The sequence below is a fragment of the Pseudomyrmex gracilis genome, unplaced genomic scaffold (assembly GCF_002006095.1).
Source record: "Pseudomyrmex gracilis isolate BER0280 unplaced genomic scaffold, ASM200609v1 scaffold_548, whole genome shotgun sequence".
Lineage (NCBI taxonomy): Eukaryota > Metazoa > Arthropoda > Insecta > Hymenoptera > Formicidae > Pseudomyrmex > Pseudomyrmex gracilis.
In genome coordinates, this window is record NW_018021132.1 from 52,305 (window position 1) to 74,451 (window position 22,147).

Sequence of the window (22,147 nt, forward strand, 5' to 3'; positions counted from 1 at the left end):
AAAAGGAACATGTATGTGTGATGTAAAGCTCAAAAGATCTAATTACACGTAACTACATTTTTTTTTTTTTTTTTTTTTTTTTTTTTTTTATTTTTTTTTTAACTAAGGGAGGATCTCTTGCGCGCGCGCGAATTAAATATTTATACGAACGATCGACTAGCCGTTCGGTGGTCGAGATCACTCCCCGTGCGATGGCACGACCCTGTGGTAGAAATTAAGGGTGGATACCGCTCTCTCACGGTTTGTGCGGGATTGTTCGTTTCATTTTTCTTCCTTCTTCGTTTTGGTTTTTGTGCACTTGAAATTTATTGCGGTCGATCGCTCCGTCGATTTCACTTTCTCGTTGCTATTTTTTTCTTGCATTTCGATTCCTTTTTTCTTTTTTGCATTACCTCTTTTTCTCTTTTTCTCTCTCTCTCTCTCTCTCTCTCACGCTCTTTCTCTGTCCGCCTTTCGTTTCTTTTGCTCTTTGATTTTTGTCTTTCTCTTGTTGGCGATACTGAGGCGGATCGCTGTCGCGATTGTTTTAAGTACGACAAGGACGTGATGAGCTGATGAAAATGACAACAGCGTAGGTGGAGAAAGACTGGAGCGGTATCGGCAAATAGAAAACCTGGATGGTTACGGGGTGTGATCGCGGTCGGCCAACGAGGCAGTTTTGAATAAAAGAAATGTCTTCTCTCTGTTTTTTTTTTTTGTTTTTTTTTCTATACTCTTTACGGCTTCCTACTTTAAACGCGGTTGGTAGCGGTGATCTGGCGATTTGCCGCGATAATCCAGACTTAATCTACCATCAGTTCGAAGTGCACCGAGCCACGTCTCTCGAATCTATCGTGAATAATGTTGTGCGCCCACGCCTTACATTCGATGTTGATGAGCACTCCGTCTATATGAAATCAAACAAGTTTCTTTTTTTGCAAACTTCGATGTGTATATACAGATTTTTATTTATATACTATTTTTATTATATATATTTTATATCGAAGGTGTAAAAATAACAAAGCGTTCATACGTACATTTGGGCTTTTCGAAGAACACAGCTACAAGAGGGCTCAAATATCCCGGAGTATTTACGAACGGGAAATAATAACCGGGAAAACCGCGTCGTGGAATGTATTGAATAGCGCCCATGTTCTCCACATCGGCCGGATGTTCGCCAGCACAGGATACCCACACGGTGTCCAATCTGTTGGCAACTTCCTCCTGTCTGATATGCTCCTGAAGATCTACTGGCATCGTAGACGGTAAGTTTTTCGTATCGTTATAGAATTGCGGTTCCCATCCGAAAATCTGAAATAAGTGTAGATTATATGACGATATTTTATATATTTTTATATATATAATAATAACAGCTTTATTTTTACACAATATTTGTATTTTATATAACGTGACGTTTTTCTAAAGGACAATGTATTCGTTATGTGTGTCTCCACACAACTGGACTCGATCTGACATGAGAAACAATCGTGCGCGCACACAAACCTTATTTAGTTTTAAGAAAATGCAAGGCGCAGATTTGTTGAAGCCGTATTTGTTTTCCTTCGTGCATTGACCCCAGTTGGCCATATCGACGTCGCACACTTTTCCCTGTGGCGCTGGCTTACCATAATCGCAGATCACTCTTCGGTCAAAGTCGTTTGTACCGCTCGTCGGTTTTTGATATTCTGCATTACACACAAAAATTACGTTTTCTTTATTTGGCAAACTTTTATTTTTTGCATTCTTTCATTTTTTTTTAACATTAATTAACGCATTGATGACCCGCGGTTCCGCGATAACTTTTGCTCTGGAAGCTTTATCGTTTTTTTTACGCATGATTTCTTTACGTCAATGACGTAATGAATGAAAAATAGTCAACGACGTAGAATATTTTTCAAACCACCTGATTGTTAACACGTGTGTGGTGTTGCAAAACATACATGTGGCATCGAAAATTGCTACTCAAGAAACACATTTTGCTTCTTGAAGGTAATTAATAGGCAAGTGAAACAAAGAAGATCGAGGAAGTGGAAATAGAATTACTTTCGGTCTCGTTATTTTGTGTTTGCACTAAAGATTGTATTGCGTTTCGCTCAGGTGTCTCACCTTTCAAGAATTTGTCCAACATGTTGGTCCAGTGAAGGTAATTACCCTCATCGCTAGCCTTGTACCAAATCAAGGTACTTTCGACGTTGCTCTCAGGAGGCATTGGTCTGAAACCGAGACCCGGGTTGGTACCAATCAGCGAGTTATCCAGCTTCCATTTTGGTGCGTTCGGGTCCAACGTTTGATAGAACACGGCGAGCATCGCACCAAAGAAACCAGATAGGACGGCATAGAAAATCACGTAGAACAGCAAAATCTTAGCTGAAAGTGTAATTACGTTCGTAAGAATCCACTGTGAGAGAATTTATATCCTACAAGACAAGATTTTTTTCGACTTGAGATGTAATTTCAAAGGCGTACATAATTTTTTACGTATATATGTATCTACTTCAAACTCTTGAAATCCAAAATAACTATATATTTTTTTTATATAAAATCTAGTTTACTTTTCTCTAAGTTTTTTTTTTCAAACATCTATATTTGTCGATATTAAAAAACAAAATTTGTGATAGAAATTAAATGACGTCAAATGTCATCATATAGATATTTCGATTTAACAGTTACATTGAATAAAAGAGATTTATTATTTTATGTTATATTACAATTTAAGTGAAAATTGAAGTGATAAAACAAATAAAAAACTAAAACTTCAATACTAATTATTTCACAAGATAATTTCAATCGTTATTGTTACTACAGTTCGCTCGTCGAAGGCTGGAACAGTCGAGACAATTATGATCTGGCGCCTAATTGGCCTGAATTGGTATTAGGTAAGCGATGCCACGCGTTTGTTACACAAATCATTGACGAATAAACGCTTGTATACGCACAGCAATGTGTCCTCGAAGAAATCAACGCGTTCTCCAGACCAAAGTCTACGCGACCGCTTCTCTCTTTTTTGATTCCATTATAAAATTACATTTTTCTTAGAAATGCATTTAGAAAGGCATTTTTGTTTTATTTTGTTAATTATCGTCGAATATATTTGTAAAATTATAACAAAAAAGTTTAATAGATGTGATATTATTTAACAATTTTCTTTAAAGTCTAATGAAAAATTTATACGCAATTTTATCTAAATACCAAAATTTTATATAAATAATAGTCGATCCTTTTTGTTCGTTAAATTACACTTGAATTTACGTATTGATTGTTTTTTATGACAAATGCGATCCCATTATTCTCAGAAACAGAAGAAGAACTTTCCTACTGTTAAATAGGAGATGGTTTTTTGAAATAAAAAAATCTCAACGCGCGGCTTAAATTGAACCGATAAAGTGAGATGTGAGAGAGAGTTGAGTAACTTCTTGAGTTATTATTCTTCACATCAGTGACTCTCCCTTCATCAATGACTGCGCGTTATTACGGAGAATCACTACAGCAACGTAACATTTCCATGGCTTTTTGCGACATATCGATCGACTCGCTACCGAATGCGACGACGCGAGGTGCTATGTTTCTGTCTTCAAGTAGGCCGTTAGGGCATTCTGTTTTGACGTACAATGTACATGAACATGAACAACACTTTAGCTAATTAATTCAGTTCTTAGCGCGATATAATTACACAAAAACGACATGCACACGGAACATTTTTCACTGCCGTCAATTTTAGTAGAAACTTTTCCTCGTGTTTTTCGAAAGATTTGTATAAAATCGGATATAAGACGTTCAGCCACAAAAATTGAGTGCGCTAGTAACGCGCAGACGCTAGTGCTATACAGTATAGAAATGAGAGGCCATACCATTTCTGTGGGATGGAGACGACTCGTATTGATCTCGGCGGAAGTCGATCGACTTCAACCCAGAAGAATGAAAGAGAAAAATAACGATAACAATACTCCGTATGTGTAAATACAATTGTAAAAAGTCGAAAGTTTTATATCGCGCACGCATAAAATAAAAGTACTGAAAAGCGTTCCACGTCTCTCGCGAAATTATTACTGCATATATATTTTATTCAACACCGCAGTGTGAAATATCTTTTATTTTCTTTCTTAACAGTTTCCTTCTTCGATCTAAAATTCCACACTTGTGCGTATTTTTTTCCGCGTTATAATCTGAAGTATATATGAATAAAACGTAAAATTAGAGAACAACGAGAAAGTGTAACGAGGTCGTATTGTTTCCGTAAATAATCAAAGGAAGTCGCAGGTTGTGATTTTATTTTACGTCCTGTTCCTGCTGGGAGTTTTAGATTATTCATAACAGTAGAATGTTTACGTTTTTTTATGTGTGTGTGCGTGCGTAGTGTGTTTTATATAAACATTTTTTGCGAATTAAAAATTAATTAAAAGTTAAAATTATATTATATAGGAAAAATAATTTGCTAACAATAAGACGTCTCTCGTTAAGATTATTTCATCAAAACAGGATGTGCGTAACGCTACATACGGAATAAAAAGATATCTGGCAATGAGCTAAATCAGTACTAGAGGTTGGTAGAAACCGCACAAGATAGTTCTCGTTTATTTTACTGTACGATATGTAGCACGCGGATATATCGGTCTTTGGTTGTGATCTCTCGTTACCTTAAATTCCCATTAACATTTCCTTTTATATATTTTTTTTTATTTATTTATAGCAGGCTTTAAGTTTAATTTTATATTATATGTGTAGATACATTATACGTGCAAATTTGTATAAAGAAATTTTATTTTGTGATTTTTATAAAACAAAGTTTTTTTCTTATTTATTTGTACTCTTCAATTTACTTGAAATATTTATTTCTGTCTTCAAACAAATGGATTTTAAAGAGAGAAAAAATATACAAAGTTTCCCGCACAATTTAAATATGTAGTTTACTTTAAATCGATATCAAAGATTGTTTCAGTTTTACCAATCAAACTGAGTTTTCGCTAAAAACAAACTTCTGTTTGTGTTGTTTTTATTTAAAATTTAAATCATCGCGTGTAATACTGTGCGCAAGCGAAAACCCGAACGTCGTCGCCTTAACAATATTTCCGACAGAAGAAACTGTGTCTTACGTAACTAGTTTGTCGTCAGATAAATTTTTTTTTTTTTCACTATATATACGTGTACGATGTGCCAGCGTGATGTGACTACACGCGCGCATACATTCCACATAGTAAATTAACTCATCCTTAGACAACAAAAAAAGAAAAAAGAGAGATTACGAACAGTTTATAGACAAATTATATAACACAACGCACATTTGAATCTAAATTCATTTACGCGTAAATCGTTAGTGGTTTTTCTTCGACAGAATTGATTGTATTTGAAGAGCAAAGTTTCAGATCGCGAAGAGGGTATTGTGTCAATTTTGATGGATCGCGAAATGCAATGGCGGAAAGTAACGATAGTTGTGTAATACCGATAAGCGTATCGATGCGCACAGATTGACGAAATATACACGCCGACGTACACCAAAAGAAAAAGAGCAAAGCTTTTGATTTAAAAAAAAAAAAAAAATCAAACGTCACAATAGAATCTAAAAATGAACCAATTATAAACACACTGTGAATCATGAGACAAAAGGTACAAATTTTTCATGTATTTGTCATCGTGTATGTTACATTAGTATATATGTATTGTTATGTGTGAAACATGTGACAACAGAAATGACAATATGCTAAGAATACAACAATTTTCCGGTCCAGAAGATGTGGTAGTCGCGCGCACAACTACTACCTTTGACGTACTATTATGTAATGAGAGAGTTTGCCGCCATGTATATAACCTTCGATATTCGTATCTTTTCAAACCTTTACGTCTTTAACGCGTCTAACCAATATCAGTTTGAAAAAAAAAATTCTCTCTGTCATCAGTTTTATAAAAATAAAATATGCAAAAATAAAATAACCACATCGTAACGGGAACAGATTTAGCACTGGTGATGGTGGCTCAACACTCTCTTGCCTCGTTTATTTGTCGGTCTGATATGTTGAGAACGCATAATTTATCTTGAATTTTGTGAGTTTACATCGTGTCAAAATTCTCTTTGTTTATCTCTGTGTCCTCAGCGCGCTAATTTTAGCACAAAGGAAACAAAACGTACTGGTTGCGAAATGTTGACTGGATCGAACGGAAGAGAATCACGAAACATTTAACAATGCGCAAACAATTATTAAACCGACAAAAAGCAATAATGTCACTTCGATATTTTAACGTTTTCTAATTCTATCACAGATTTTTCACACTACTTTACGGGTAATGACGTCAAGTTTTTGCATTTATTATAGCGGAAAAAGTTATAAACGTGCGAAATTCTAATGTGATATTAAAAAAAAAAAAAGTGATTTGAATGGTGCGCGATAATCTTTTATAATGATTTTCATTTAAAAAATCCAACCGTCACTTAAAATTAGTTGAATTGTGACAAACAGTTAGATCAGTTTTAATTTGTGAAGATACGCGTGCCATTTTTTTTCTACGATTCGAATTTTATTGAGATACCGCAATGAGACGTTTCCAATGCCGTGAAAATTTGTCCAAATCGTGTGAATGTTCGTGCCATCTAATGATACGCGAATATTTCACAATTCTCTACACTCGTCACTGTGACCTACTTCAAAATGTGTGATTTAAATCAGTTGTGCGGTCTATCTACGTACAAGATGTTAAATATTGTAAAAAAGGTTTTGAGTTTCATACAAATTAAAAAATAATGACAAGAATAACAGAAGACATCAATTTTCGTCTTTCTCAAAAGTAATTTTACGCGCAACGGAAGGAAGACGAGTGAGAAAGGAAGGATTCAATGGAGGTGACGCGTGCATGAACTACAAAAAATGACAAAGTAAATATATTATAAATCATTAAAATATTTCAATGCTCACCCCAACTAGCGCCTGTACGCCCCAAGAACTGTCCCGTCTCGGAGTTCCAGAGGAAGATGCGAAAGCCCTCCCATTTTCCAAGCTTCGGCGGAGGGGTGTAGTACTGCTCGACTTTCTTGCCCTCCATCTCGCAGCACGGCGGCGGAAAATGTCCCGACGATGAGAAAGATGAGGAAGCGCGAGAAAAAGGCTGGTGCTTTCTGGGGCGACAGACAGACAGACAGACAAACGGAAAATTATGCTGCCAGCCGCGCGCCTAAATCTTTTTCGTGGGCTAAGGACTTCCTCCGGCCGTCTGGAACGTTGGCCGCGATCGAACAGCTCTCCGCAGGCGAGGGCGCAAAGGAAGGAATGAAAGTACGTCGATTCGTACCCCCCGTCTGTAGGAGCCGCTGCGCGCTCTCTCTCTCGGCACTCCCGTCTGGCGAGGGGTTGAATATTGAGCGATCGAAACTGGCCCGACCTCCGCGAGAGCTTTTCAGTATTCTCTTCCCCTCGGCGCCTCCACTCGGGATTCTCTACGGAAGCAACGCGCCGGCGTGACCACGCAAACGCGTCAATACGTGATTTCCTTAACACCCCTCTCTCTCTCGCGGTGTACGATCACCCCTTGAGTTATCCCTCACCACTGGACGAATCACGAACCAGGTGGCTCCACTGGCGACGGCGACGGCGACGGCGGCGGCTGGCAACGGCGCGCACTCACCCCCTCATGGATTTCAGCCCCTTTCTCTTCCCACCCTCTTTCGGTTTTAGCTCTTTTTGATCGACCCTATCACCCTCGTGCTGCGGACTATAATACGACCGAGCCTACACAATGGTACGCAGCAGACTCGCGTATCAAGTTTCTTTTTCTTCCGCGAGGAGGCGAATATTGGGGAAATGGGGTAGGTATAGGGAGGGTAGGGGCGGCTGATGTTGGGGTGAAGGGGCAGAAGTCGCGGAAAAAAAAGAAGAGAATGGTAAGGAGATACTGGGTCACGTGTGGAGAGCGTCCGACTGTCGCGGCTGACTGAGACAAAGTGACAGCCGCGAGCTTTTCTTGCTTGCAAATTGTTTCCAACAAACCTCCGCGGGCGTATCTGGTCGATGGTAGAGCGACCGTTATCGCTTAGCGATACACGGCTAACTCTTGGTTACCCGATATGCGTCAGTGATACGTATGATGACGTAGTACTTAATATGCAAATTTGCTTGTTCGCGATCATGTTGTTGTTCGGACAAGTATTCATTTTAACGATTGCATTTAATTACACAATGCAAATTACAGAGGGCGAACAAAATGTGTGTCAACGCGCGAAGGAACTTTTTTTCTATACGGAATCAAGGCACCTTGATTGCAATTTAAAAAGCGCCTATCGTTAGCGCTTTGTTGCATTAGGAAAATGCAAGGTGTGATCGCGTTGCTTAGCAACAATCACAACGTCAGATACGGTTGCAAGTCCGTCAAAAATAATCTTTGCAACGTGTTCGCCGTAACTCTTTATATAATCGGATCAGTACAAACGGTAATATATAATTTTGCGGGAAAAAAAGCTTCCGTTGCGTGCAGTTTCTTTAAACATACCGGCTTGATTAACGTGTCTTGCAATTAGACGATTACTTTTCATTCTCTTGAATCATCTGTTTAAAAAAACAAAAAAAAACTGTATCCGGCGGTGTTGGATGTATGAAGACCGCGGCATTGAATCGATTCCGCGAGAGGGGAAGACGATACCTCCTTCTGTGCGCGCTGGTTTACTTCGGTCGTCAGCGGCTAACCGACGCGGCGGTGGACAGCGGTTGACGAGAGAACGCGACGCGAAGAAGAGCAGCCTCTTTCCCCTCTCGCGGAACCGACCGACTCAATGTCGCGGCTGTGTACGTCTTAACAAAAAAAACTATTATAAAAAAATTATCCTCTAAGATCATCTTGAAAAAAAACATCCCTCGTAGCATACGTAGTGTTCAAGCGATAAAATTTTAAACAATTATCTTTTCTGTATATATACATTTGTGTGTATGTGTGTGTATGTGTGTGTGTGTAAATAGTCTTATATTAAATATACTTGTAATTGATATTCCTGCAAATATAAAATGTTTATATACACATGTATATATTACATTCTCAGAGAAATAATAATTATATTTATATATTTCAAAAGATGTGACACATATACATGCTAACACAATATAAGTTGCGCATTTAAAAGAATTATATGTATATAATATATATATAGTATATAATACATATAGGCTTTCTTAATTGTGGTTTTTATATATATATATATATATATGTATAATGTATATATAGAAGAGTACGGGCTCTTAAAAAAGTTTAGATTCTTGTTTTTTTATTTATTATTTTTACTATACACATCTCTGTCTTGTACTCCCTTTACAATACATTTTTTTTTTGTGACAAATGCATAATCTAATTCTAGAGTACTTCGTGAATTTCTTTTTTGATTGATTTTTTTTCTATAAATCTTTTTTTTTTTTTTTTTTTTAATTTATCCATATTCACAACTTATGAACAGAGTAATATGTATTATTCACAGTCACTATACAAATTTTGTTCGACACATTTTGTTGATACATATTCAACAACGGACGTAATCAACTTGTCTCAACACTCGAAAAGTCAAAACGATTATTTCAACCTCTCTCTCTCTCTCTCTTTTTTTCTGTCGCTTTCTATCAAATTTTTAACTATATAGTAACACCTTGATATTACTCGATTTGAGAAGAGTCTTGTACTTTTATTTTAGTTTTCCAGCCATTGTGCTTTTACGCGCCGGGTTGGGGGAGGGTGGACAGGGAATTCGTAATTCTAGAAAAAAGTTCAATACTGTGAGAGAGAGAAACAATACGAATTAATGAAAAGAATACAAATCTTACAATGACATTATCAAAAACGCATTCTCTCAATATGATATAAATTATCTAATTTAGTATCGAAATGTTTGATTTTGCTTTGAAAATTTGTCACTAATCGTGCGAAAAGATGAAATCGAAAACGAAGATCCAAGCCTTTCGGGAGGTGTTCAGAGTGTTTTTCTATAGTACTTGTATGTATATATATATATATGTATATACACATACACGACAGCCGTTCTTTTAACATTCTTGTAATTTTTTAACAGTAACAGGAACTGCAATATCTAATGCCCAATATATAGTCAACTCCTTTCAATATTTGGAACCAGTTTTTTTCTTTTTTAGCAACAAACAAGTACGCGTGCCAGAACGTGCCCAACGTTCTTCCGCGAATGGCATTTTTGGCCATTCGATGTCTTCTTTCACTCGGATATTTTCTCAATGCGAGAAAAAAAAAGGCTGTATACAAGAACTACAGAAATAAAATACGGAATTAAACGCCGATATGCTTAACGGATGTCCGAGAACTGTTCGATAATTTCTTCTAGTACCGCAGACTTTCAATAAACGCAGAAGAGTGTGCCGGAAGAATTATATTAACAAGTATTTGACTTGATATTATTTGCTCTTTTTATTTTTTACAACGTTAAACGCTGTGATGTATACATGTTTTTCTGGCATATTGTTCTCTGGTGTATTATACTTTTAAAAACTTTTCGATTCGATTTGCATATTGTCCTTCAAAGCTCTTCTATTCGCTGTTGTCGCATTTTGATCTCTTTTGTTAAATTAAAAAAAAAACTGTGTCCGACATGTTTTATGTGAATATGTTCTATTGATCAAAGTGAATTTTTTTTTATGTCATTGCTCAAACTAATGGCTGCAGCGAGTCGCGAGAAGCTTTGAATCGAATTTTTCAAAACATCGCGACGTTTCATGTCAAATTATTTTTCTCTATACAATACGCTCACTTTCCAGAATGTTTCTCTTGATGAGATGATTTGTCCAATATCCGTAGTTCAAAGGACATCCGTTGTTTCTAAGTTTTGTTTTTGTGTCTGGTAAAAAATCGTAGAATGACGGTAAGAAAGGTTTCAAAGATGATCTTTCTATGAGAATGAATGAAATTGCAACACCAGTGCATTGCTCGTCGCTGTATAGGGCAACAAAAAAAAATCAAGAGAGGATGTAGCATATACTATTCAGATATTAGAAGAAATGAGCAAACAGAAAACGATTATAACAACAAATGTGTCATGTCCTGTGTAGAGTTCATTACGATATAATTAAATACGACAGATATATTTCGCAACTTAATCTCAATGAGACAAATTTTCTGACATCAGAAGAGTTACACAATTTTGTTTTTTTTTTTTTTTTGCGCAAATAAAAGCAATTAAAAATTATTTTTTTGTCACAAATCGCTCATTAACATTATTTCTTGCATCTGTGTAACAAGTACTTTATTTAAATAAATCTGTAAAAATTGAGATTAAACAAAGAAACCCTCGTTGTGCACATTCTATTTTCCTCGACATTTTTAGTAAAGACATTTCTTCTTGCTCGTAAGTGTGAAAATTATTGCTATCACCCCTTCCTTTCTCACGCGCACGCACACACAAATACACAAGCACGTACGCGAGCATATAAATTTTCACCGAAAATTGCGGTTTCAAACTTGTCAGAAAATTTATCATTGAAATTTAAGCCAGAAATGATATAATGAATGTTTGTTTTTTTTTTTTCTAATACGTAATATTTATCATTTTAAATTCTTAGCTTGATCTTTCATCAAAAACATTGAATCTTTAATTAGTGCCAAGCGTCTCTATATTTTTATACTATGTAGTTTTTTGTTTTACAAACAATTTCGTTGTCGCATAAAAGATTGAATGAAAAACTGCGATAATTAGTGAAGGAAAGTGCGTCTCCACACCAACTGAACAATCGTGCATTGCTTAGTTTTTTTGTTTTTTTTTTTTTTGGCTTTTTTGTTTTTTTTTAGGTAAAACCTTCCACCGGACATTCAATATTAAATAAACCTGTTTTTGTAAATTCTATTTTTCGATTTGTCTGTTACATTTAAGATCACAGTATGAAATGATTATTACAGTATTACTTTGACGACGGCAATTCTTACGCATTTTATTGGTGCAAATAAAATTATATGTATATATATATATATGTGTGTATATATATATATATATATATATATATACACACACATATGTATGTATATGTATGTATATATATTTTTGTACAACTAGAAAACAAATACTCTGTTGGCAATTTTTCTGACGTTTAAACAAATGCATTACTTCGTCGTATGCAATATTACTTAAGAGCGCAATCCTTTTTATTTTATTCAATATATATATATGTATGTATATGTAGCTCAATTTCATTCTGAGTAATAATTCGTAAAAACAAATTTAACTGGTATTTCGAACGACTTAAACAAGATCCGATGAACGTACATCTTTCGGAAGTTGTCCGATTTAGCTTATTAACGCTAAAGCACTTCAGTCAATTCTGTCACTTCTTTTTTTTAGCAACACAACTTTCTTCTAGCTTATTAATATATTGTTCTTTCAATTTTCCAACTATCTTGTAGACTTTGTTTTTTATCACACAATATCTTTCTTCTCTTTACGTTTTTGACCGAGAAATATTTTTGTATAATATCATTGTTTATACAAGAAAATATGTATGTGTATTTGTGTGTGTGTGTTTGTGTATGTAATTTTCTATTTATGGGAATGGGTTTTCGTTCGTAAAACCCAATTGTAAAAGTTTGTCCACGTATAAATTCATTCGAGCTGCGGTACATTTGTCGAGATAAAAGTCCAAAATGAATATCTTTTAAATGCACCAGCGGTTCATTTGTGCCAGCAAAGTGCCTTCTTTCATGTCCAGTTTTTACCCTGCGCTGTTGGATGCTCCCTAAGAATGTATTGCATCAACAGTGTCTCAGCTTTGGTTAACTAATTCATTTTAAGTTTCGATACATACTAGAGGAAAATGTATATAATTTTTTTTTTTTTTTTTTTTTTTTTGCACATAACGAGAGCACACAAATCATAAAAATACGTTCCCAAATTCTTACATATTACACAAAATATGTGCAAACGTATTATATAAAGAGAGAGACACTTCTATGTAGTTTAAGATTCAACAATATAGATATCTATCGTGATACTATGTGTATGAGGGTGTCTCAAAACTACTGGACAAATATTTTAACATGATTCTGCAGAACATTCTCTAAGAAATGAAAATTCTCATTACAGAACTTAATACATTTTGCGCTCTCAAATGTAACTACGGAGTTATCTTTTATGATACAGTTGTTATTGTGAAAAAAAAAAACATTTTAAATGGTAAAATATTTTCAGTAATTTTCGAGACATCCTGTTTGTATGTACATATGTTAGTGTCCCAATAAAAATGGTGAAGAAAAATAGATAAAAAATTGTTTAATTTTTAAATATAGAAAACACACTCGCACACTGTATATCTTATAGGTCAATCCGAAAATATCTTGTACTTTATAAATAAGTTTCTGAAGAATTGCAATTTTTCAGATGTTAAACAATGCAATAAGTTTGCTTGATTCTGTTTTAAATAATAGTAATAATAATAATAATAATAATATAATAATAATAATAATAATAATAATAATAATAATAATATAATTTTAGCTCTACAATCTAGACGGATGTATACAGAGAAAAGAAAGACTTAGTTAACCACGCCTAACACCAACGTTGCTGCAATTGAACGCGTAAAAAAAAGCTCAATTGATCACGCTCAAAGACATGGGCAATCGATAAAAGTCGTATAAAATCCGTTTTTCAAATGCACGTGCAATCGCTTGGCTACTCGTGTATAAACAATATGAGAGAATCGCCGTCTAACTACACTAACTACAAGATAAGAAACGAGTGTGAGCAGCAGAGACATATGTATATACTATACACATATATAAACGAAATACATAACATACATACTTACATACATATACACATATATATACATATATATATTTACTTATATACATATACATATATGTATCGTAATTACATACACACGCGGACAAACACACACATAGGAGTGCAACGGCAGGCAGATGATCGAACACTTTTGGTTTGTCCTCTTACTCTCTCTTCTAATTTCCTTCCTCTTTTCTCTCCAATATCTGTTTTTTTTTGTTTTTTTTTTGTTTTTGTTTTTTCACTGTCTCTCTTTCCACCACTTGCATGCTATTATTCTCACGTATACATACATAAAATACATACACACGTACGGTCGCACATATACATACACATACACACACAATCTCTATCTCACATGTATATTACACGCTGTTAATTCTTTTAACATGTTTCTTTAACGTGTTCCATCGCGCACGTAAGAATTGAGAAAAAATATATGTACATAAAAACATCGTGGCGTAGCGGCGATATAGTAGAAGTAACAGTACTAGTTTAATAGTAATAGTAGAAGTAGTAATAGCAATAATAGTGTAGACACAGTAGATTAGAAGTAAAACTATCGATTTGCTCAATATAGTCGAACCATTTTTTTTGTGTATGTGTGATTTTCGCTTTGACTTTCCCTTTCTATTTCGGAGCAATGATATAATCTTTTTTTTTCTTTTTTTCTTTTTTTTTTTTTTTTTTTTTTTTTGTATTGTTTCTTCGCATCTCTACTTATAGCTACTCGATAAGAGAAGAATTTAGGACACCGGGGGAAAAAAAATAATAAGAGCTCTTCACAGACAGGAGGAGGCGCCGGCCGCGTCACGGACGATGAACGACCGACAGATATCACTGAGAAAAACGCGAGTCACTATTTTAAACTTAAAACCTCTCGAAAATGTGTCCTACGGTAAAAGAAATACAGACAAGTTATGTTCCATATATGGCGCGGCTTCTCGTTCTTTTCTCAATTATCTCTCAGTTCGCCTCTACTCTTTCTTTTGTACAATACTACTACACCATATTTTTTGTTTTTTGTTTTTACATAGTTTTGTGATAAAATCACTATACGGTTGCTATTATACATAAGAGAACCTGCAAAAGACCGGTATTATAAACCACAAAATGTCCTTGATTAGAAAAACTTTGTTGCTGTCGTTGTCGTGCTTAGCATTGGCGTCATAGTCATCATCATCATCATCATCATCATCATCATCATTATCATCATCATCATCACCATCATCATTATCGTTATTATAGTCATTGTCATCGTCGTCATCATTGTCTTAATTATTATTATTTTTGTCAACGTCAGAATAATTGTCATCGTCATCGTTATCGTCATTGTCGTTGTCATCGTGTCGACTGCAGGATAGAAAATTAAGAAACCAAATTGAAAACTGCGATAGAGGAGAGAAACGGCAGCAATTGTCATCTTGTGACGTCTTATCTTTAGATCGGTTCGTACGAACATATTGGTGATTACAGTAGGAATGCCGGTGAAATTGGTAGTGATGAGATGGTGATAATGGTGGTTATAGTGAAAGTGATGGTGATGACAATAATGGCAATAGTTGCGGCTATAGTGACGGTGAAAATTGTGACGGGTAGTAGCACAGTGGTCCATGGCAGGGGATCACTTGTCGGAACTCGGACACTCCCCAGGCTGCTTCATTATCGTGTAATCCAATCGGTACTGAGCTGAAATTGAAAGGATTTCGTGTTCGTTGTGATAACACGTAGTGAACAAAACGTGTAAGATTCAAAAGTGAAACCATCTAACACTTATATCTAGTCACATAAAGCTTCTATGTTCTCACTCTCGCTCTTTCACTCTCTTTTACGCACACACACACATAACCATAAACATAAAAAAAAAGACACAAATATATAATTTTCTACATCTACACGATACTTTCTAAAACCATTGGATGATTCTTGATGACAAATTTCTTGAACTATTTTAAGATAAAAATCTTTTACGACAAAAATATAAATACTTTTTTAAACAGAAGCAATTATAAAATTCGTTATTACATCATTTTCGATGATTTTAAACTATTCCAAAAACATATAAACTTAATAATGTTAACATAACCGCTTTCGCGGTTTGTCGAGAAACAAGAATTTCTGAAGATGGATACTGGTATCAGACTCTTGAATCCTGATAAAATAAATTGAAATGTTCACAAAAAGTTCATAAAAATTACACTAACGCGGTTCAAATTCGAAAACCATCTTCAGAAACACTATAAACTTGTTCTGTTACAGAATATCTCGTATGCAAAACATTTTCTCACTAAAGTGTATGTTAGCTTTTGAACTCTCTTCTTCCTGTCTCATTTTGTTTTTAATTTATTTTAAGTTTCACTGAGATTCATAAAGATTCTTGATAACGTAATAATACGCTCAATTACATTAAGATGGCGTACCTTTCTTCGTGAGATCTTCCATGGTTTGATCCTTGCAGTCTATTGCAAGATGACTACTGCTGCCGCAATTGTAGCAGGAGATTTTAGTCGACGGAATTACAGCTGCCGCGTACGTGACTACAGGCGTGGGCGGCATGTATGACGCTTGTACCGGCGTCGCAGCGGCCGCGTTCGGCGGCGGTGGAGGCGGGGTGCTTCCAGACGCAGGATGCCCCGTATACGGATACATAATTTCGCCGTTCGGCTGGTACGGCGCCGGATAGGCTGGTCGCGTCGACGGTCCGTGTAGGAAGTTGGAGTAGATGCCACTGCTAGGCCGTAGCGCTGCCGGGAAGTGGCCTTGTGGTAGATACGTGAGCTGTGACGGTGGAGCAGGGAAGGAGACACAATGCGATAAACTCGGCGGTCCGTTGTTCCCGTTACCTCCTGCTCCATTCAATATTCCTTGATTCTTCTGTCTCATTGCACGCGTCTGTGGATTTTTTCTAGTAAGCTGCCTGCTCTCCGGTGGCACTGAAGACTGCATTGACTGTTGAGGTGCCGACGCAACATGCGGAGGTGCTGATGTTGTTGAATGCACCGGCGCGGACGTCATGTGATCGGTAACGGGCGATGCGACGTTATTATTGTCCCCGCCGCCGCCGCCACTGACCCATGGTGCGGCCGGTGGTGTTTCAGGAGGTGATCTACTGCCTGTGCTGTCAGAACTACTACTCTGAGAACAGTGACGATTGTTCTCGGAGTCAAGCCGCAACGCTTGCAATTGTGCAATGCAGTACACATGCTGAGCGTTGCATCTGGAAACACAATTCTTCGTATAAGATATTTTTCTCAACAATATTTGAGAAAGAACTCACTTGTATGTACATACCTTGTGTATCGATTTTGCATCCCTACGGGTACTGTGAGGCAAGCATAACAAGGTGAGTTCTGAGTTGTATACATCGGTGGTGGTGTAGGATACATTGGTATTTGCGCGGGTTCTATCGACGGCATGGTGGGATAACGCCGTACATTGGGAGTCATGTGATTGTGATAATGATGCATCGTCACATGCTGATCCTGTAACGGTTTCCCGCTTGAATTATTACTGCTTTCATTCAAACTCTCCATACCTGGCACGCCCTGTACAATGGACGATAAAAGCATTCGTTAAACGCTAAATACTAAGAAATATTACGTTACAAAAACAAAAACATAATCAAAAACTTACAAAAAGTGATTATATAAAGGACAAAAATTTATGCCTAAGATTTCTTTAAGTTACACTCTGTGTAACTCTCACCTCGTTTTCGATCGGTTCGGCAACTGAATGCGCAGTATTACTCGCACCATCCAGCTTCTTATCAGCCGAAACCTGATTCAAGCCGTTAGTAGTTTGGCTTTTGACTATACTTCTCAATTGTCCCACTGCATTTTGTGTTAAGCCAATGTCTCTTAAGTCCTCATCGCTCATTCTTCTGATCTGGAATTCGCACACATACACATAAGTATAAATTTAATGAATTAATGAACGTGACATATTCAGCTTGAAGACATTTTGTTTATATGAAAAAAACTTTTGTTTACCTCATCGAGGGAAAAATTTTGCAAATTGCTCTTAAAATTTGGCATCTCCTTGCCCAGAGTTTCCCGAAGAGAATCGCCAGACACGGACGACCTAAGTCGTGGAGGTGGCGGGAGTTGTTTTGATTGGGCTGCGGGAAGTAGAGTAGACGACGAAGTGTTGTCGACATTGTTGTTGTGTCGAGAAAAGGTCGAGGAACTTGTGATGGGTAGAGGAATGGATCGCGATGGGAGTAACGGTGGTTGACTAGGAAGACTTCTGTTTGTGCCAAGCGCTGGCAAGGGCGGTAAAGAATTATTATTGTTTCCGTTATTGCTGTTGTTGCTGACGTTTGAGCTAGAAATGCTCGGTTGACTGTTTGAGCCGCTCGCGGATGTTGTGAGAGTATTTGAACTGGATTGAGTAACTTGCGAGGACGAGGTGCGTGGATTAACGTTAGTCCTGCCACGGCCCATTGGGGAATTACTGCGACTAGGAGATCGAGACTGTGACGGTGAAGACTGGCGGCTGACTAAGGGAGAAGGTGGATAAGGCAACATGTCGCCAGAGTGATACATCAGCTGGTTTCCCATCATAACCTGACCTGTCCATGGGGGCATCTGGTTCATAGATGGGAAACCGAGATGAACATATTGCGTAGTACCGCCAGATCCCATAGGTATTTGTTCTGGGCCAGGTAAGCACAGACCTGGTGGAGGTATCGTAATACCAGGTGGCATTCCTGTGACCATAGTGTTGTTTCTCATCGCCATTTCTCCTAAACACAATCAATATGAATACATTTCGTTAGTACACTAAGAAAATTTAAAAACTGTAGAACAAAAATATACAAAAAACAATGAAAACACGTGATCTGTGTCTGGAACCTTTGTTTTCTTTACATGTTGATATTAACAAATATGAGAAAGAATATGAGATAACCTACCATGATAAGATTGCATTGGAGGTGGCGGCATTACACAACCACTAGACATCTCAGGTTCCACTAACCTGTCGTTTGAGCTAATGCATGGTGCGCAACCCTGTATAAATTTTACACATATATTTTAATTAAAATATCTTCTATATATGTTTTAACACAAATTTGTCATTTATAATATTACAGCAGAAAACTTTCTTAGAAATTAACAAAACAATTCTTAAATAACATATTGTCATAATTATATACTTTTATATATTTCTTCCACTACTATTATCTAATTTTCAAGATAATAAGTAGTAAAAATTACTCGTTTTTAGAACAAATAATGAAATCTACATTACTTGTGTTGGTTTAAAAGAAGAGTTTATCTTTGAGAGATTCAGACGAGCCTCTTCCTCTTGGAGCTTGATAAGTATATTGCCAAAGACACTCTTCTGTTCATAAGTAAAGGCAGGATGGTTCAGTGCCATCGTATACAGCAGCAGCAACTCTTCTAGTGGTTGATCATCCACATTAAAGGTGGTCCCATTTACTGAATTAGTGATATCTTGCTGATCAAGGTTTGAGAGATTTTTATGCAAGATCGCCGCACATGCATAATTGCACGAATGCAACAATGCCATGTAAAGGGCCAATTTTCTTCGCGTGCGTTTGTCTGTCACATTAGAAGTTGTCAGTTCGGCTACCTCAGAGACGCTATTTGCATGGTGCTCCGTGTCACGAAGATCATTATAGTCCCGTTTACCGATATCCTCGACACAAGTGCCAAGGTATCGTACTTCAAACGGTAAGCACATATTGAGCAATGTGCACATTACATCAATACGTTTGTAACTAAACAAATAAAAAAGAGAGATTAATAATAAATAACTTTTTTCTTAATAAATAACTTCTCTAACTGGCTCATTTCATTCATGTTCATTCTTTCTATTCTTTTCGGTTTGTCATGCAAATAAAACAATAAATTAATGTCACGTCAAACCATCGACAATTCTTATATCATAAAGTTTTAAAAAGCGTTGACTGTTGAATATAAATATATCTAAACTTTCCCTTAATTTGTTTTTTAATTTCTCTCTATCATTTAATATTTATTTTGTTTTTATTATTGTTACTTTAACGTCACAAGTAAATTTTAAATTCATGTTTTAACACTAAAATATACCGTATTATCACCAATATTATTAATAATGTCACAATAATACAAAAGTAAATGTAGATCAATTTTATTATTTTATTTGCTTATATAATTTTATTTTCTTCTTATTCAATACCATCCACATATGCACACAATAGTACTAGAAACTATATATTAGACGAGATCATATTTTAGATTTAAAAAATATATTTTTTTAGATTAAAAAAATATATATATATATTTGAAAAGAGCAACGTAAAAATTATTAAAAAAAAAAAAAAATCTATGCAGCATTTATGAAATCAATATCGAAAAGAAGTAATTTCTGCTAACCGAGACGGTCGCTTTTCGTCGCTTCGTACAGGAAAATACAAGAATTACGAAACGACAAGGACATGAGCGTCCAATGAATTCAATATCAAATCAAGAAGCATGAATAAACAAATAACAGCGCGAAGTAATAAAATAACGATATGTGTTTGAATTTTAAATAATGCGAAATGCGCGGTGATAAAAAAAAAAAACATTACGACGAGAACTGGGAAAGAGAGTAAGGAAGGAGAATATAAAGAATATAAAATAACATATATATATATATAAATGAGAATATTACGAAAGCGTGATAATTTTTGTCCGAAATAAGAATCAAAGCGACGGCAGTCACTTAAAACAAAGTGTAAATAAGATGTGCACGAAGAGGCGTGAGAGATTTCAGTCCCACGCAAACTCGCGAATCGCACGACAACGACGACGAGGACGGCGACGGCGACGACGCGACGACGCGACGACAACGGTTACGCAAAATTACTCCTGAAATATCTCAAAGGAAGATGCGCGCGTTGAAATCGTGCCGTTGCGCTGCGACGCTACCACATTACCTGGACAAATTCCCAAACCATGATACCACGTTCTCCTTACACACCATTGCCAGACAACATTGATACAACTTAGAGGTAGGAGTAAAGTGCAAAGCGACCGGAGCGACGACGGACAACCAACGGGTGCCACTCTATCTCTTTCTTTCTTTCTCTCTCTCTCTCTCTCTTTCTCTTTCACTCGTTTTCTCTCCCTCTATCGCTCCTCTTCTCGCACTATCCTTTTCTCTCCCTCTTCTGCTCTCTCGGCTCGCACCCGCGTAATCGGGTTGACACAATCAGATCCTCTCACAGAGCCGAGAAATGTTTCACAAAACGCGCGTGAATAATGCTCGCCGTCGGAATCCGATGGTGAACAACGACGGGGGACTCCTCACAGATAAGTATACACGAAACGCACAGTGGCGGTATCGACAGCAGCAACACGACGACGCACCGTTAAATGTCCACATTCGCAGTACAGCAGGCGAGGTAAAACAGCGCTGAGACACCGCCGAGAGGAGACGATATCCCAAGTCGGAGGTGGCAACGAACGTCGATAAGCGTAATCGGGCCGCGCGCTGCTCGTGCGTGACGCGAGGGGTCGGCCGGAGACGACGGAGCCTCTCTTTTCGCGAGAGCTTCTTCGCGAGCAAGGAAGCAAACGCGTGGACGGTTGCGCGCTCTGGATGAATACCCCTAGCTTCTAGGGATGGGCGATACTATTCGATTCTTTCAGAATTGACCGATTCTTTTTTTGACGAATCGATTATTTTGTCGATTATTTTATGAGTCGATTCTCGATACCTCGATTTTTTTTTAACCGAGAATCAAGAGAGTAAAGGCCGAAGCACATACTTTTTTATAATGCATAACGCTTAGGCCTATTCTACAATACAGCCGTAAGTCGTAAGAAATTGACCAATCACAGACCAATTACAGAAGAATAATCGATTGTGATTGGTCAATTTCTTACGACTTACGGCTTACGACTGTATTGTAGAACAGGCCTTAGACATAAGAGAATCAACCAATCGTTGTCTGTGTTTCAAAATTCACTGCCAGCGCTAAAAATTTATAGTTTACGTCACATATATTATACAATTTTAGCACTGGGAGCGTGCTGGCAGCAATTCTGAAACACAGCTGTTATGTCATAGATATAGGCTGCGTTCCGTAATGTACTGCCAGTACTGTCAGTACTGTAAATAGCGTTCCGAAATAAGATGCAGCGCACTGCGACAGTACTGGTAGGAATCTATGACGTCACTGATTTTGACGTACTTCCTGTTGCGGCTACTGTGGCTAGCGAGGTAAAGCACTTGCAGTAATCAAGATGGCTGCTTCCATGATTGCCAGAGAATGAATTTTTAACCTTATCCTTATAGAAAGCTAAATATCATTTTAATGGCTGCCAAAAACATTGAAGTTTTAACATTAATTGATGGCGAAGAAAACAAATCTTATGTTCTTCAAGTTACTACAGAAGAAGCTGAAAGAGCTAGAAATGGTAA

At 36.8% G+C, this 22,147-nt stretch overlaps 2 protein-coding genes across 2 annotated transcripts; both read right to left on the reverse strand.

Annotated features, from left to right (window-relative positions):
- Nucleotides 1-685: 685 nt before the first annotated feature.
- Nucleotides 686-7,538, reverse strand: LOC109861036 (sodium/potassium-transporting ATPase subunit beta-2-like). Its single transcript, XM_020440514.1, has 5 exons — nucleotides 6,882-7,538; nucleotides 2,086-2,346; nucleotides 1,483-1,664; nucleotides 1,017-1,290; nucleotides 686-886 (listed from the first exon to the last, which is right to left on the reverse strand). The coding sequence occupies exons 1-5, from the start codon at nucleotides 7,006-7,008 to the stop codon at nucleotides 783-785; spliced, it is 948 nt and encodes a 315-aa protein (XP_020296103.1). The 5' UTR covers nucleotides 7,009-7,538; the 3' UTR covers nucleotides 686-782.
- Nucleotides 7,539-13,951: 6,413 nt separating this feature from the next.
- LOC109861034 (E3 ubiquitin-protein ligase Arkadia) lies at nucleotides 13,952-21,342 on the reverse strand. Its single transcript, XM_020440512.1, has 8 exons — nucleotides 20,658-21,342; nucleotides 18,983-19,475; nucleotides 18,645-18,741; nucleotides 17,722-18,476; nucleotides 17,438-17,617; nucleotides 17,024-17,277; nucleotides 16,153-16,949; nucleotides 13,952-15,421 (listed from the first exon to the last, which is right to left on the reverse strand). Exons 1-8 carry the CDS (start codon nucleotides 20,702-20,704, stop codon nucleotides 15,357-15,359), a joined length of 2,688 nt encoding a protein of 895 aa, XP_020296101.1. The 5' UTR covers nucleotides 20,705-21,342; the 3' UTR covers nucleotides 13,952-15,356.
- Between the last annotated feature and the right edge of the window lie 805 nt (nucleotides 21,343-22,147).

Coding starts and splice junctions, on each gene's coding strand:
- LOC109861034 (XM_020440512.1), bottom strand. CDS start 20,704: ATGGTGTGTAAGGAGAACGTGGTATCATGGTTTGGGAATTTGTCCAG. Junction 18,742..18,982: donor CTTCTTTTAAACCAACACAA/GTAATGTAGATT, acceptor AAATTTATACAG/GGTTGCGCACCATGCATTAG. Junction 18,477..18,644: donor TCCAATGCAATCTTATCATG/GTAGGTTATCTC, acceptor GATTGTGTTTAG/GAGAAATGGCGATGAGAAAC.
- LOC109861036 (XM_020440514.1), bottom strand. CDS start 7,008: ATGGAGGGCAAGAAAGTCGAGCAGTACTACACCCCTCCGCCGAAGCTT. Junction 1,665..2,085: donor GTTGGACAAATTCTTGAAAG/GTGAGACACCTG, acceptor TGTGTAATGCAG/AATATCAAAAACCGACGAGC. Junction 887..1,016: donor GTTCTTCGAAAAGCCCAAAT/GTACGTATGAAC, acceptor GATTTCATATAG/ACGGAGTGCTCATCAACATC.